Here is a 17,898-nt window from a genome sequence, read left to right as displayed (position 1 = left end):
CCTTGTGTTTAGAAGACTGAGAGGGGATCTGATTGAGACGTATAAGATTATTAAAGGATTGGACACTCTGGAGGCAGGAAACATGTTTTCGCTGGTGGGTGACTGCTGAACCAGAGGACACAGCTTAAAAATACGGGGTAGACCATTTAGGACAGAGATGAGGAGAAACCTCTTCACCCAGAGAGTGGTGGCTTGTGGAATGCTCTGCCCCAGAGGGCAGTGGAGACCCAGTCTCTGGATTCATTTAAGAAAGAGTTGGATAGAGCTCTCAAGGATAGTGGAATCAAGGGTTATGGAGATAAGGCAGGAACAGGATACTGATTAAGGATGATCAGCCATGATCATATTGAATGGTGGTGCAGGCTCGAAGGGCAGAATGGCCTACTCCTGCACCTATTATCTATTGTCTTTCGATGAAGGGTTTATGCCAGAAATGCCCATTCTCCTGTTCCTCGGCTGCTGCCTGACCTGCTGTGCTTTCCCAGCACCACATTTTGACTTTGATCTCCAGACCTCACTTTTCCTCCTAGTTGCTGTAACCTTAATGCAAAGCCTCTTCTAAGGATGTCCACCTTGAAGAAGTTCTCTTCCTTCCACAAGGATTTCAGTGAGTCTCTCTATCTCTCTCTCTCTCTCTCTCAGAGTCGTCGCCTCTTCCCTGAAGCTCTTCAGCCACGTCCTGAAGACCTATCATCTTCCCAGCCTCACACCCCCCTCCTACTTATCTCTCAGCCCCTATTGCCCCCACATTCCTGATGAAGGGTTTATGCCTGAAACATTGACTCTCCTGCTCCTTGGATGCTGCCTGACCTTCTGTGCTCTTCCAGCGCTACACTTTTCGACCCTGACTCCCCAGCATCTGCAGTCCTCACGTCCTCCTAGTTCTTCTCTCTTGTCTGCTTTTAATTGCGATCTGAATCTGACTGTGCTGAACTAAAAATGTTGAAGGCGGACTCTGTCTTTAATGTTATCCAACGGTTTTGTAAGAATGGAGAGCAGAGATGGGGAAACCCATCTCTCTCTTGATTGAACCTCCAATAGATGCTGGAGGCTCATCAAAAAGAGGAATGTAGAGGTGAGATAACTACTGTTGTTCTCTCAGACACTGAAGTTACTCATACAGTTTGACTGCAGAAAATATGAGGGAAACATGATACTCATTTAATTGCAATATACAGAATCTTTCCAAATTTTGCAACAACACTAATACTATATTGAGGGGATGAAGGTGGAATGACTTGCTGTTTGGTTTTCAGGACATTCACAATTACATTCAAGTCAAAAGTGGGTACTGCATTAAACACTGACATTTAACCTGGCTTACCCAGCGCAGCAAATCCAGTGCCATCGAAGAAAGTGCCCTCCTGGACAGCCAAGTAACACCTGCTCACAGTAAGGATGGAAACTGGCCTCTCCAGGTCCAGGGGCTTGTTATTCAATGCCACATTGCCAATACAAGCAGGGATACTGTGCGTCGCCTGAGGAAAATAACTCTTAATGAGTTGCAAGTACAATAATTCACAACAGATTACAATTGTTTTTGCTGTTCCTTGTTTAATTTGATCTAATGCTTTCCATGATGTTTTCTCCCCCTTGCATACTATGCGGTATAACTTGGATCAGACAGACAACTGCAATGAGGTTGATGTGCGTATTTTTCAATTGCTGAGTTTCAAGCAGTAATAAGGAACAGGTTCATACTGCATTCCTCAGTCTGTTATATTTAGGAGGATTGTGGGCCATTTAAAATAAGTGGGTAAATGCTGCTCAAAAATGGTTTAATATGACTGCTCAGCATTTTTACCTTATCGTTACCAAGTGGAAAATATTACCATTTAAGCGTCTTCGAATTTTAACCCAGATTTACTGTCTGAAGGCAACCTGAAAGAATGAATCAGTCACAGATCCAATTCCTAATACTCTGTCAGTAAGCCTGGTTTAGCAGCTTTTCAACTTCTGATGAGATGAAGCACTCCTGGGTGCATGAGTGCAACAAGGAGATGAACTAGTCCATGGATCTGTGACTCTCGCATTTAGTGTGGGACTTTTATAGAATCATACAGTAATACAGCAAGGAAACAGTCCGTTTGGTCCAACCAGTCGATGCTGACCATAATCTCAAACTAAACTAATCCCACAAGCCTGCACTTGGCTCTTATTCCTCCAAACATTTCTTATTTTCCCAGCTATAGACTGCTTATATAGATATGTGAAAGGATGGCAGTAATTCAACAGGAGCTGCTTGAATATTTAGGCTCGTATATCAAAAGCACTTTTGGGACATCCTTTGGAAAGAATCAGTACTTTAAGAAAAGGACGGGTAAAATCTAAAAAGGAGGAGCTTTCAAAATAAATTTAACACTGATCGAATCCAAACAACATGCTAATCAAAAGTAGAATATTTTAATGGTATGACAAGGAAGAACTATTATCTGGTGCCTCTGCATGTGGGGATCCCTCTTCAAACGGTTGCCTCTTTTGGCGGCACGGTGGCACAGTGGTTAGAGACCCGGGTTCAATTCCCGCCTCGGGCAACTGTCTGTGTGGAGTTTGCATATTCTCTCCGTGTCTGCGTGGGTTTCCTCCGGGTGCTCTGGTTTCCTCCCACAGTCCAAAGATGTGCAGGTTAAGTGAATTGGCCGTGCTAAATTGCCCGTAGTGTTAAGTGAAGGAGTAAATGTAGGGGAATGGGTCTGGGTGGGTTGATCTTCGGAGGGTCAGTGTGGACTTGTTGGGCCGAAGAGCCTGTTTCCAAACTGTAAGTAATGTAATCTAATCTAATCTCTTTTCACAGGTCACCTCCTGCGTTCAACGAAATAGTAGGTATGCATTTGTTTGTTCTGCTGCATCACTTGAATTCTTGGAACTGACACTGAAATCTGCTTTCAGTATTGAATAGTGCTCCATCTGCCAGAGATTAATAATCTGTTGCTGCATCCATCATAACATCTAAGACTAGGTCACTAGGCTTTATGCTGTTTGAATGCGTTGTGTGGGAAATCAAAACTGGGGTTTTCTCTGCAGTTACTAACAGGTGGCAAGATGGAACCTTTCGAGGGGCTGAATGGCCTACCTCCCCTTTTGTTCCAATCCTGACCTCCAATGAGATGTCAAGTGGGAGATGGTTAAGGCTGCAAATTCCTACAGGGGGAAGCAGCGAGCACCAGACCCTGCACCCGCTTGCCTCCACAGTGTAATGTGATGGACGTGAGGTGAGCGGGGAACAGGGCAATGGGTTAGTCTTGGCAGGACATCATTCACACCTCCTTGATACGGGGAGACCCAAGCCAGGATTCCGGCCCACAGAACACGGTGAAAAAAATTGTTTTTTAAAAATCTTTTGGGAGTTTAGGGACAGTGTTTCCAGCTTCCAGGACTGAATATTAGATATTCTCACAGCACCACCACCACGGTCACGAACAATCCACTGGCTTGGGGCTGACTTTTCCGATGTCAGTTTGCAAGTTGTTTTCCATGTGAAGGTGAGCACAACATTTCAGTCTGGGAAGAATCATCGTTGTACTGCTACTTACAGATACTATTTACTTCAATTTAATATCTCGATGTTAAACACCATAACGTTATTTAAAATAAACAGACTGGGATTCAAGGACTGCCATTTATCTTATGATTGAAGAAATGACTCAACAGTCATCTCCACTCCTTATTCGTTGATGTATCGCTCATATAAAATATGAGGATTTTTTTTTCTGAAGATCATTTATTTTTATGTAATCATGTATCCATTTCCTTTGTAGCTCTACAACATCCTTTTTCAGTAAGGAGAGGACGGGACAGGATGGAGACAGTGTTTGCTGATAATGCCGTTTCCTATCTGTTAATGTTTTACTCTCTTTCCTTCCTCTGCTCCCTTTCCCATCCCTGAGTGACGCAGATATCTCAAGCCACCAATACCTTCATGTAGCTGGGACCTGGATAATGTAGTTAATCAGCCCATCTGAAAATTGTCTCTTGTTCTAATGTTGCGGCCACACCTTCAGTGACTAACACAGGTAAGTTCACTCCCATGTGCTCAATGATAAATGTTACTGATATATGTCCATTCAAATATACATGATTCATCACCAGTGATATTGACACACAAAAATAGTATGTTAGTGAGAGACAGAGAGAGAGAGAGACTTTGCTGGTCTGACACCGGAGTTATGCTTACATTTCCTATTTTCCTGGCAGTGTAATCTAAAGGCAAACCTCCAAGATACAGCCTTCCTTCAACATCCAGTGAATTACCATCTCCCAAAGCCGGATTGGATTCCTTCCCATCGACGGTAATCAGACCTCTTCGCTTTACATATTCTGTTTTCACCTTTGAGAGAGAGTGATGAAGGGGAAAAAGCATGAGAGATAGAATTAAGAAGATCTAATTCCCCATTAAGTATACTAGAGCTAATACAATGTTTATCTGTTAATAGTTCACATTCCCAGAAATGTGCCAAATCTCAACCATTGAAACACTTGATTTTTCTCATCGATCTACATCCACGTTTCTTCCAGAAAATTACTTTTTGAAGAATGGTTCACTACTGCTTCGAATATAATTACAGCTGTCTCACTCCAGAATCAATACCCACGCTGTCTGTTAAACATTGTGATGATTGACAAATAGCAAGAACAACTTGTATTTATGTAGCCCTCCCACGACACTGTAAAACATCCCAGTCACTTTAAAGATGCATCATCAAACAATATTTGAGACGGTGAAATTTGAGCCCAATGTTAGAAGACCCAGTAAGGGTTCAGTCAAAGAAGTAGGTCTCGAGAGCATCCCAATGGAGGACAGATGGGGGCTTTGGAAGAGAATTAGGAGAATTTAGGACATAGGCAGTTTACATATTTCTTGCTGATTAAAGAGCATTGTGAGGGTGAAATCCTACAGGGGGGTCATCACTTGTTTGTTGTAAACGAATTGGTTGAGCTATTAAAAATCTGGAAATGTAATGCATTTCCATAAGGTTTTCATAAGGTATTAGGGCAGAAATAAGCCATTCGGCCCATCAAGTCTGCTCTGCTATTTTATGATGGCTGATATGTTTCTCAACCCCATTTTCCTGCTTTCTTCCCATAACCTTTGATCCTCTGAAATAGCAGTAGGCAAGTAGGGAAACCTCTTGTGGGAATGCACCACTTAGGACTGTTGCAATTCATCAACAATAATAGTTGGAAAAATTAGATTGCATTAAAATATGTTAAAAGCAAAATTGCAATCTGTGTTCCCCCCCCCCCCCACCCCACCCCACCATCCTCTCCTTTATACCAGGCTTCTTCCAGCCATGCACTGTTCTCGTTGGTAATCTAAGACCACTGCTGACCTGAATAATTGCCAACAAGTAGTAAACAGAGGTGGGTTTTCTTGGGCAAAGCTCCTGGTTTTGCTGCCACCCTGTTGGTCCAGGGTTACCCTGTGGAAATCATGCTCTAGAATTTGGGCCTGTGGGCACTCACTTGCCAGGTAGGAAATTGACACAACGAAGCCCAAATTCAGGGTGCAATGTTCTGTGTCCTACAGATACCTAAAAAAACAAGTCACACTCATTATTTCTCATGGGCCCACCTTGGTAGAACACCTGAGAATGGCCCAACCTTCCAGTTGACTGGTTGACTGCCATCCTAACACGCCATCTTGCTCCCATGCTAACACTTCCACCCTGGCCCTGCTGCAGTGTTCAATGAAGCTCAACACCCCGTTTCCTGCTCAGGCACTTTCCAGGCTCCGGGACTCAATGGTGAACTCCACAGCTTCAGAGCATGACCCTTGAACTCTACGTTCTACAACAGGTCTCGCTGCTCAAAGGTGGGGCCCGGGCAAATACTGACCGCCAATGCATGTCAGACCAACTCACTGACCCATGGGGCTCACGGAACAGGTGGCAAGTTGACAGGGCATGTGAAAATTGTATTCATACGCTAACCCTAGTGTTTGGTGGTTCCAATACGGAAACTGAAATGAATTTGCCAACGTGTCTGTGCCAGAATTTCCATGTGGCTCACTGTCAGCATTAGACAACTATGAAAGACATCAAGGGGTATGGGAAAAAGGGAGAATATGGCTTTGTGATGGAAAATTTGCCCTGGTCATACTATACAGCAGAACTGGTTCGAAGAGCTGAATAGCCTTCTTCTGCTTCCCTGTTCCTTTGTTACTCAAGCTGCGGTGAAGGGTGTGGAGAGTCAGTGGGACTTAGATATACTGAGAATCGATTCAATCCCCGATTCTCCAGGTCAGGCTGTTTGGTGTAAAGATGGCCCACAGTAAGGGAAGGAGTTGCACTATCACAAACCTTTTGTGAGGCTTCTTTAGGATATTCTTTACAGAGTCACAGAGATGTACAGCATGGAAACAGACCCTTCGGTCCAACTCGTCCATGCTGAGCAGGTAATCCTAAATTAATCGAGTCCCATTTGCCAGCACTTGGTCCATATCCCTCTAAACCCTTCCTATTCATATACCCAAGAAGACGCCTTTAAAATGTTACAACGTTACCAGCCTCCACCACTTCCTCCGGCAGCTCAGAATTATTAGTTTGAATAAAGGCAATAGTCAAATGAAAGTTTCTTTTGCAGCCCAAAAAGAAAATTCATGGGGAGTAGGTACGGGAACATAGCGACTGATAATTGTCCTGGTCACGGCAGAAGTGAACTTCTCATTTCATACAACGGAGAGACTGAGTTGGCTGCTTCATGCCAGCCGTTTAAGACTGGGCTGCATTGCTGTGGGACTGGATTTACATATAGGCCAAATTGAGCAGCAATGATAGAATTCCCTAAGGGACATCATTCTAGTAGTTTTGTAATCACCATCACTGAAATTTCAGATTACAGTAGCACTCCCAAATCGGTCAAGTAAAGATACCACATTTTGACAACAAGATAGAATTGCTACCTGGACAAATCTGGATTGGTTGAGCTTCCAGCAATATCAGTAGACAAATTGCATGTTTTTATTTTGCTGAGAAATATTGAAAAGTCCGATTTCCAATGACCTGAACAATAACTGGTGTCACCCCTTCAAGATTTTCTATAGCTGGCTTACTGCTTATGGATTTCCAGAGAAAACTGTCTGGAAATGGAGCTCTCTTCGGTTCGGGAGAGATTTCAAATTTCACGAGAGCGAACAGGCTAAAACAAAAGGGGATCTGACAAAGAACTGTCTCTGACTCAAAACATTAATTTTCTCTCTTTCTGCTGAGGTCCCCTAGCACTTTCTATTCTTACAGCACTTTTTCAGCTTTCACAGTATTCCGCCTTTACTCAGGCAAATTACAGTCCCAATTTAAACAGAGCCACAGAACGCACAGAACAAATTGTTAAGCGTTCTCTTGTTAAACAAATGCTGGATATAATTGGGAAGAAATGATCAACGCGATTGAATCACAAATCGGCAATTTTTTTGTTTAATTATTGTAATAACAGAGAAACAAAGAAGATGGGAGCAGGAGTAGGCCATTCGACCCTTCAAGCCTGCTGAACTATTCAATATGATCATGGCTGAACCTCAAACCCAATGCATTAACCTTGCCCTCTCCCCTTAGCCGCCAGAGCTATGAATATCCTCCTCTTGGAAACACAATGTTTTGGCCTTTACCACTTTCTGTGGTAGTGGATTCCACACCTCATACCATCACCAGTAAAAGACCAGCTGTAGACAGGCTAGAATGAGGTTTATTAACACTGAGGCCACACTTAGCACACAGTCTGTGGAAGAAAAACACTCCAGACATGTTGGCGGTTGTGTGAGCGAAAGAATTCTGAAGTTGGACCAGAAGATTAAGGTGAAAGAAGTGGCTATTTGTAAAAATATGTGGCCATTGCATGGAGTTTCATCAAGGTGTTTAGCAGTGGAAGGGCTGGGCTTGTCAATCTTAGTTGATCATGCTTTACCTTCAGAGATTCAAGGAGGAGGGAATTGGGGAAGGCCAAATAAATCTGATGAATCAGGTTATTTGGAAAGTTGATTTAACATGAGCTATGCTTAAAACCAGTTCAGATTCAGTTCTGAGTCAGAGAGACATGTCCTAATGAAACTGAAAATGCAACTGAAAGTCAAGGACCAAATCAGCTGACACAGGTTCAAGTACTGGAGGTTTGTGTCAAGGAAGGAGGTATCCTCTTTAGAATGGAAAACTAGAGGTTAAGTTCCATTTGTAAATAAATGGAAAACGAGATGTTTATAGATGTCAACTGGCTTTTTGAACATTGTGCAAAATATTCATTAAGGAGGGAAGTGTGTAATCGCACCCTCTTGTAGCCACTTTTTATATATGTGTATACCAGAATAAACTAGGTAAGTTAGGCATTGACTTTCCACATACAGCACATTGCTTTTAGCGTGTCCTGCAAATGTCAGAGGTCGACAGCACAGATCAAGGCCCTTTAGTCCATTGGTTATGTGCCAGTATAAAATGTATCTCTTAACTCAACCACATTTAATTCTCTAGCTATTGTAGTCAAACTTGAACATATATGTACAAAATGAATACATGAACTCGGAACAGAATTCAGCCCCTCAAGCCTGCTGCACCACTCAATAAGTGCATAGCTAATCTAATCCTATGTGCCCCGGATAATCTTCCATCCCTTACTCATCAAACGTCTATATACCTCTGTTTTAGAAGTATTCAGACTCTGCTTTTTAGGAAGAGAGTTCCAAAGATTCATGATTGTCTGTGTGAATAAAATTCTCCTTAAATGGTGAAACCCCCCTATCTCCAGACCACTGTCTGAAATATGAGTTCAGAAACAGTCATCAAACTATCATCTCCTGTGTGGGGAAGAACGAGACAAATCAGTTAAGCACAAGATCTAAGACCTGGACTTACTGTATGCCATTTGCCATCATTAATAGGAGTGGGCATGATGGACGTTGCTGTGCCTTTCCCGAGGTTAAACAGGAAATGTAACTGCCCCTTCCATAGTTGAAGGGTGGCGTAGTCAATCTGGTTTTGATGGGCCATATAATATATTAGGCCATTGGAGGCATAAGTTCTAATATTCAGCTGAATGACAAATCTGAGGGAAACAGGAAGCATAGTCATCAATTCTTCAAGTGACCATCATCTTTCAATTAGACACTGATCCAGTTAGTCAATATCTTTTGATTTACATATTGATCTTTATAAAAGCAAGATTCATATGTGCGCTGTCTCTGTAAATTATGTTTAAGCTGCTTTTCATTTGGAGCATTTTATTGCAAAGCACAATTCTGGAAAACTCTTCAATACAAGTCATTAACATGTGATTTTTCAATGTGTAGACTAAATTAAACATGTTTTTGCTGGAGGGGAAAAGCAAACCTCTCCTCTTTCATTCACATTCATTTTCACTTCCCCCCTCCATCCAAAGCTACAAATACTGGTGCCAGCCTTGGATTGGGGGGGCACATAGGCCACTGACCCAGATCCACTTCAGAGGGGATTCAGTAGGACACATGGTCCGTGGTCATTCAGTGTCTGTGTTTGTCGTTCACCTGAACCCGAGCCCACCTTTCCCCATTAGAACCTCAAACTGTGGCTCTCGATCCGCCAGGAGCTCACCAGGCCTAAGACAGCAATGGTGGTCATGGACCAGAAGTTCTAGAGGGATGGTCAGGGAATCAGGCTCCAGGTTATCTATGCGTATGATACTTAGCTTTGAACGATGCCAGTCCTCAAAACAGTTGCAGACAAAATCACTGGCCCCAGCTCTCCTTACTCCTTCAGTCTATAATTCCCTATCTTTGGCCCTCACTCTGGGATCACATGAACTTTCAAACATTAACACAGGGTCACAGCAGGGAAACGTTTGGGAAATCCTGCTCTACTTCCTTCTCTGCCCCATGCCTGACCAGCTTTCCCTGAAATGTTTCAACACTACTGGCTTCAGTCTTTCCAGGGAATTTCACATTCTCAACATTCTCTTGGTGAAGAAATTCCTTCCCAACTCCCTGTTGGATTTCTTGGTTACTAACTCTTTATATTCATGGCCTCAAAGTTATGGAGCTCTACATCTGCCCCGTATCCACTCTATCCAAACATCTTATAATTTTAAAGACCTCTATTAGGTCAGCCCTCAGCCTTCTTTCGCATTCCAAGTCCTATTTGTCAATCCTTTCCCAATATCTCTGCCTGTGCACTAATGGGCATAACCTTTCTAAGTCCTTGAGCACATTATCTACGTTAATGTCTCAGCGACATACCAAGTATGTGCCACAGTGTCAGAGGTGCTGACTTTCACGAGTTGTTAATGCTGAAGTATCAGTGATTTCAGACGATGTTTGGGATAATTCAAAGGGCAGCAAGTTTCTCGCACTAAACCTACTTCTTAAAAAAAAAATCACTGACGTCCGTGATACTTATCTCATCGTGGTGTTTGTGGCTTCTTGCTATAGCTGACTGCTATATTTTTGTTCAGTGACGAGTTTACAAAATTAGTTTACTGGCGGTTTAGCATTGCGGACATCCTGATAATGAGAGAGATGCAACAGAGGTTTCTTCCCTCATTATCTCTCTCTCTCTCTCTGTTACTGTCATAATCAGTACACCACAACCACCCTGACTTGTCAGAATGCCATTGACCACCAAACAACAGACTGTTTGCACAGACCTTCCTGTGTGAGACTGGCTGCCCTTAGTGCCTACAAACTGTACCTCAGCAATAATTTTTCCCCACCTGGAGTTCAGTTGACTGCAGCCTAACTTATGTGGCCTTTCAATGTTCCAGGTTCAGAGGGCATTACCTCAGAATAAGGGGTTCACAAATTTAAAACTGAGATGGGAGGAATGTGTTCTCCCAGTAGGTAGCGAATTGGTGCAATTCTTTATAGCAAACGGCTTTCGTTAAACATATTCAAGGCTGAGACAAACAGTAAGGTGATCCAGGGTCAAAGGGAAGAGGCAGGAAAGTGGATTTGAGGATGATCAGATGAGCCATGTCACACTGAATGACAAAGCAGACTCAACGGGCTGAATGGCCTACTTCTGCTGCCCTGACTGAGGCAAACAAATATCCATCTTCTGTTGGAAACGTTAATCTAAACTTAAGTTTCAAAGATGAACAAATTCTCTCATCACCACTGTACAATTTTGTCATGTTTGTTGGGAGTTGCAGAAACAGAGTGCCATTTCATAACTATTCATGTATGGGACAAGGGCACCCTCTACTGGTGAAAGGTAGAAAACAGTTTTAATTTGCTTTTTAGGAGGTGGAATTCTGCGGCTCATTCAGGCTTTTAAAACAGAATAGCAGCTCAAATGACCTTGTTTGCAGAGTTTTACATGTAAAGCTGATTTCTGATAAATGTCATAATTAATTAAGAACGCCAGAAGGACCTCAGAGTGCTCAGGATGTATGGCAGCCTCTGAGAGAACAGAAATCAGAGTTCACGTTCATTCGACCCGAAACAGTAACTCTGATTTCTCTCCGCAGATGCTGCCAGAACTGCTGTGCTTTTGCAGCAATTTCTGTTTCTGATTTACAGCATCCGCAGTTCTCTTGGTTTTTAACGTTACGGGTTGATGGTCTCTCAGTGGAGCCAGTGCTCTCTCCGCAGATGCTGACAACTTTTGCGCACGTTCTGCTTTTATTTCAAGAGGTTCCAGAACCTGCAGTACCTCACTTTTCCAATAGAGGGTGACTGGCACCCCCCTCACAAATACTGACCGACTGAACGCACTTACTTCCTCTTAACTGTGGTTTCATCAAGGGACAGAATCATGTGACTGCCTTTGGAGAGTCCAAACTGATGAGCATTGGCAACGTAGCCTGGCAATTTGTCCACTGTACACTGATCAAAGACAAAAAGCACAACAAAACATTCAATACAGAAGTTTCTTTGAGATCATCACCAGTTATCTCCTGCCCCAGTTTTGTCTGACTCCCTCACAACTCCACTCAGGTTAACAGGCAGGAGATTTGGCCCAGACTTGGGTCCTTACTGATCCCTTTCCTATTCCTGATCCTTTAGATCAGTTCTGCGCTGGATAGATTCCGGGACAGGGGCCTGCTGTTAGAAAGTAGCAGACACCTGTCCGGGAAATGTTGGAATTAGGAGAGGAAGAACAATGGTGGAAAGCAGCAAACCCACTTTTAGCAGCATTCAATGAGCCACGTTCTCATGTTTAAACAGCCAGCCACTTTAACAGCTCCTGGGGAAGGCTGAGTATGTCAGTGTGGAGATAGGGTGAGTATTTGTGTGGGGAGAGAGAGTGGGATTGTGCAAGGGGGTAGGGTGCCAGACAGTGGGTGACGGGGCAAGGGCAGTAGGTGGGCGAGAAGCTTGGCAGGTTACTCGAATTGTTGAGTTGTGAAGGGAGGGAAGAGACCACTGGGTTTGGCTGGGGACAAGGGCAGTGGTGGAGAGAAGTGTGTCTGTGTGTGTCTGTGGGTGTGTTTGTGGCTGTGTATGTGTGTGGGTGTATTTGTGTCTGTGGGTCTGTGTGAGTCTGTGGGTGTGTATGTGTGTGCCTGTAAGCCTGTGTGTGCTGGTGTGTGTGTCTGTAGGCCTGTGTTTACGTTTGTGTCTGTGTGTTCTGTGTGTTTATATGTGTGCATGTCTGTGGGTGTGCATGTGTGTGTGTCTGTAGGTCTGTGTGTGTGTGTGTGTGTGTGTGCACGCGTGTGCTCAAGTGAGCTGTAGTTTGGGGGTGGGAGTGGCCAATATTGAGTTGGTGATTCAAGTTTAACGGTTACCCAGCGGTTAGAAGAGGTGTTGAACCCTGTAACCTTTCCCCAATAACTATTAAGTGACTCAGAATCTTCTTCAGTTTCTAATTTTAAGGGGTTTTTTCAGAGGGTTGCAGAAACAATTTTCAATGTTCCCGGGTGTTTCCATTTGGAATCAGCTGCATTGGGGTATCCTGAGGTGTAGTTCCAGCCCATTCCTGGCATACCCATGATCTGGCCTTCAGATTTTCTGACCTATTATTTAAACCAACTTCCTGGAGGCTGCCGTGGGAACATTCTCCTCCTGCTGACATCATCCCTGCAGCAGTCTGGAAATTTCCCCATCCCGGGAATCTCTGGGATGAGGGAAATGCCCTTTCATAGACGGGGGCTTCTGCTTCGATCGGCAGAAGTGGTTTTAGAGTGAGTCAGAGGTAATATGAGGAAACATGTTTTTACACAGCAAGTGGCCTTATACTGGTTGGTGGAAGTAACAGGAACAGAACTGGCTAATGACTTGAAGGGAATTACAGAGCATTGGAGAAACAAATTATCAGCAAAGGAGTGAGACTAACTGGATAGCTACAACAAGGACCTGACACATATACCTTGGGCTGAATGGCCTCTACGTTTTAATATTCTAAGGTTTTAGGGGATGAGGCAATTTGAGGCCTCTCAGAATTGTAAGGCCATTTGGCCCATCATGTCTGTACTGGCTCTCCAAATGAGCAACGTGAGTTGGTGCCATTCTCCTGCCACTTCCTCAGACTTTTGCACACTGGCTGTATCGCTCCACTCTCTGCTGAACTACTGAAAACATTTCGAAAGCTGCAACTGATCAACACTTGACACAGGAATAATAATAGGGCTCATGTAAGATTAAAATTTCTCAACAACGAGAAAAACCCACAGGTTGCCATTTTATGAGCTGAACTTTGAGACCAGTATCTGCCAGTGTTTTAGATATGATCAGACCCTGACTACACACTGCATTTCCACAGTCAGGGAAGAGTCCTTCAAAGAGCTTCTGTTCTGGGTGGTTAATGTTTAATATCACGACCACACAGACTGGCTTTTCGGTTTTCATTTCGGGCCATAAAGACTCGACACTGGGTTTGAAAAACTCCCAGCGCTTTCCCCAATCACTGTTTTTCCCCTGGGGGCAAAGGTCTAATGACTCTCAACTTCACAGAGGTATTCGCAAAACCTTTCCTGCAGTTCAGTCAGGAACACTGAACCGATGCGTATGTTAACCCGACACGTCAAAGTACAGGCAGAACTATACCAGATTGACAAGGGACAAGAAGCAAAATGGCCGCCCTGGAGTGAAGCAGTCTCATTGATATTTCATCCAAATGGAAAAATCTTCCACACAGAAACAAAAGTGGAATGTTTCTATTCTGACTGAATGTGGTGGGGGCGACGTGACAGTGTCCTTACAGTTTTCTTGTTGGAGGAGGAGCTATATGGCGAGTGGGTGGGGCTGGTGTTTCTCACGGGCGGTTGGATGGGTTTTGCAGTCGGCTGAAGCACCAGCTCCAAGTCTCTCTTGTCCGGCTCAGGGGCTGAAAGCAGGCAGCTGTCCAGGTCGATATTCTGGTACCTCAAAACGCCGCTGAAGTCCAACAACCTGGGATTAAAATAAGATTTCCTCTTTTTAAAATCGTGCGGCGGCAAAACACACCAGAAACAAGTGAACCATTACCAATGATAGTGCAGTGAAGCTCAGAATATGGCTAAGGGGCCATCGGTGACACCGGTCCCACTTTGTGTGTGGCCTCTTTCTGCTCTCTCCAAACCTGCAGGATCAGGCAGCCATTTTAAGGTCCAATTACAATGTAGAACAGGTCACTGGGATGTGCCTGGTGTTCTCTCTGAAGCCAGCAACAGCTTGAAGGCAGCCTCGCTGGATTAGGCTACTCTCACTAGGCCCCATTTCTGAGTGTAAAAGCTGCATTTAGCGATGAGGGGGGAGGTCCATCTCTCACTGATTGCCTGATGAGGCAATGGGCCTTCCTTGTAGCTAACTCTCTAGCCTGGGCCTCCATCAGGAGACACTCCTTAACCAGCTCTGGCAGCACCCAGGGGAGCTGTCACCCACTGGGTGCTGCGGGCCTTCCTGCTGAGCTCCCGCTTCCTTTCGTCCTGAGTTCTGAGGAAGGGTCACCGGACCCGAACCGTTAATTCTGATTTCTCTTCACAGATGCTGCCAGACCTGCTGAGCTTTTCCAGCAGCTCCTGTTTTTGTTTCTGATTTCCAGCATCCGCAGTTCTTTCAGTTTCCTGACCTGGACTGTGAACCCGGAGGTAGCCGCTTGGTAGATTCCCTGGGCCAGTACAACGTTGGGTCGTGTGGAGGGATCACACATGATCCAGAAATGATCCCGTTACCTGCCATTTGTCAAATGGCAGAAAGCACGGCCTTACCTCTTGCAGGTTTGGTTTTGATATTGCTGGAACGTGGGATTTGGGCAGAGCTCGAATCCTGGATGGATTTCTCGCTGTGGGGCTGACAGTTCAATGGAATTCTATCGAGGCCACCTGTCAATGCTCTAATGTCTGAGCAATCTGACGGATATCTATTTGATTAAACTTTGCTGACCCGTCAGTCATTTCACCGAGACAGTGACCGAGGATCATGAACCCATTTCCCATCTGGCTTGATGCAGTCATGATATTAAGGTAAAACCAAAGGTCACTCACTCACTCTGGTGTACAGTCAGTCAGAATATGGAGGGGGCTGTCAATGCAAAAGTGCAGCCTCTGCTCCCTCCAGCCCAGGAAGGTGGGTGCTCTTTAAATGTACAGATGGGGCATCTGAGGGATTGTCAGGAATCTGAGGGATCACTGGGTATCTGAGGGATCCCAGATATCTGAGGGATCCCTGGGTTTTTGAGAGATCACCAGGTATCTGAGAGATCACTGAGAATCTGAGGCGTTGCCGGATATTTTAACCCGCTAGAGGAGTGGGTGCTGGCTCTCTCTTTGGGGTCAAACCCGTCCATTTTCCTGCTCCTCTGATGCTGCCTGACCTGCTGTGCTTTTCCAGCACCACACTAATCTAGACTCTGGAGAGGATCAGCACAGTAAGAGTTAAACAAAGGACGTTGTGAGATGTGACTGAGCCTGCTCCCATTGCTTTCCATTTTTATACTTGGATTTACGTGAAGTAGAAGGCTCTTTTGTTTTTAAAGTTAAAAGCTAGAACACGATTCAAATAGGTAGCTTTATGTTACAGATTATAACCCCTGAAAACCCTAAGTAATTTTACATTAATTTTACACACTGCAAGAAGACCTCAACTTTGAACTGTGTTTGAAGTGTGTTTCTCCACGTAGAAACTCCTTCCAAATAAATTACACTTGCTTTTAACTTCAGGCAGTAGAGGAACATAGTTCTGATTGGTATATACCATGTAAACTTACTCTGTATTCAGGACCAGGTTCTTAATGCAGCCTGTGAAGGAGCTTGTGATCTTAAGGACAATAGCGCCCTCTCCAGTTGGAACCCCGCCAACATAGAATCTGGTTATATTCAATGGACTGGTATCCGCTGAGGCCCCGAGTCTCATTTCAAGGCGGTTTCCTTCATCAATCTGCAACGTCATAATCCTGGAAAAAATCAATAGGAGTTTAACACACAGACAGACACACACTCTCAGACAGACAGACACACACTCTGACACACACACAGACAGACACGCACACAAACTTACACTCTCTCTCTCTCTCACACATACACACAGAGACACACCAAACACACTCACAGACACACACAGATAAACACAGAGACACAGACACTGTCACACAGACACTTTCTCTCACACACACACACAGACAGACACACACACCCATGGACACACAAAGACAGACACAGACACACAGACACAGACAGACAGACACTCTCTCTCACACACACATTCAGACAGACACACACACACACACACAGACAGACAGACACTCTCTCTCACACACACACCCACACATTCAGACAGACACAGACACACACACACAGGCACAGACAGACAGACACTTCTCTCACACACACACCCACACATTCAGACAGACACATACACACACATGCGCAAGCGGTGGAGATGTCAGAAGTTGAGAATCCAGTCAGCAACCTCCCATACAATACGACCAACTAATTGTAAGGTTCATGGGAAGAACAACGGTTGTAGAAATTGAAATGTGCAGTGTCCATCTTACAGATCAAAGGCAAAAGGGTTCACTATGGTATAAGTCTGCATCGAAAAGCGTCATGTTTTGCCAAAGTGTTTAGGGAATCCTGGTGTCATCCTTTGCAAATTAAGTGCCTGACCCCTGCCTCAGATGCCTTTGGGAAACTGGACTGTGACCAGTGTCCTGTGTAACTGTCGACCAGAAAGCTCCATGGTATAATCTCTGGGAGTTTAATACTGTGCAAACCACCTGCTCTCAGGAAACCGGTCATCTGAGAAGATTAATTCGTTCCCCTTAAACAGCTATTGCTGCATTTATCTGTGTTCTGTCACTGACCTCCTGCATTTTTCATGGGGTGACAGTGGTGTAGTGGTTATTGCGCTGGATTCATAATCCTGATGACCAGGTCAAAGTCCTGGTGCTGTGGGTTTGAATGCCACCATGGTACCTGGTAACCTGGTTACCAGCCCCTTAGCGATGTGATTGACTCATAATTAGCCCATGAAATGGTGTCCTTGGCCATAGGGTTCAAAATCCATTAGAAATGGCTGCATCACATCCATGAATTTTGAAAAATTTGGTGAGTTAGTGATAAAAGCACACACCTAATGAAACTCAGTAATCAGCACCCATTATCTTTCCTTCATTTCATTTATACCCATTTCATTGTAAGAACTCTCATCTTGATCAGCTCTGTGCACGTTAACACACACCTCTTACTTCTCGACAGTATGATCGAATGTTCCTGCCCGTCACTGAAGGTTCCTGAAGGAGACTTGGCAATGACTCTCCTGGTATGGACTCCATCACCGGTGTTGACATGAGCTTCCACACGGCCATCAATCATCATCACAGCAAAGAACGCCTGCAGATATCAAAGAGGAGCTCATCAAATTAGGAATACTGCGTGCAATTCTGGTCTCCTTCCTATCGGAAAGATGTTCTGAAACTTGAAAGGGTTCAGAAAAGATTTACAAGGATGTTGCCAGGGTTGGAGGGTCTGAGCTATAGGGAGAGGCTGAACAGGCTGGGGCTGTTTTCCCTGGAGCGTTGGAGG

At 44.4% G+C, this 17,898-nt stretch overlaps 1 protein-coding gene across 1 annotated transcript in view; it reads right to left on the bottom strand.

The window, feature by feature from the left end:
• Positions 1–17,898, bottom strand: part of lama1 (laminin, alpha 1) — a 290,652-nt gene that overhangs the window by 15,050 nt on the left and 257,704 nt on the right. The window contains exons 53-59 of the mRNA XM_043687534.1: positions 17,555–17,706; positions 16,083–16,268; positions 14,098–14,287; positions 11,673–11,779; positions 8,838–9,027; positions 4,175–4,327; positions 1,325–1,478 (exon numbers count right to left, since the gene is read on the bottom strand). Coding sequence (XP_043543469.1) covers positions 1,325–1,478; positions 4,175–4,327; positions 8,838–9,027; positions 11,673–11,779; positions 14,098–14,287; positions 16,083–16,268; positions 17,555–17,706 — 1,132 coding nt within the window. The remainder of the gene's footprint in view (positions 1–1,324; positions 1,479–4,174; positions 4,328–8,837; positions 9,028–11,672; positions 11,780–14,097; positions 14,288–16,082; positions 16,269–17,554; positions 17,707–17,898) is intronic.

Source organism: Chiloscyllium plagiosum, chromosome 4, assembly GCF_004010195.1.
Source record: "Chiloscyllium plagiosum isolate BGI_BamShark_2017 chromosome 4, ASM401019v2, whole genome shotgun sequence".
NCBI classification, from domain to species: Eukaryota; Metazoa; Chordata; class Chondrichthyes; order Orectolobiformes; family Hemiscylliidae; genus Chiloscyllium; species Chiloscyllium plagiosum.
The sequence above is the reverse complement of the archived record's forward strand: the minus strand, read 5'-3'. Positions and strand labels throughout refer to the sequence as shown.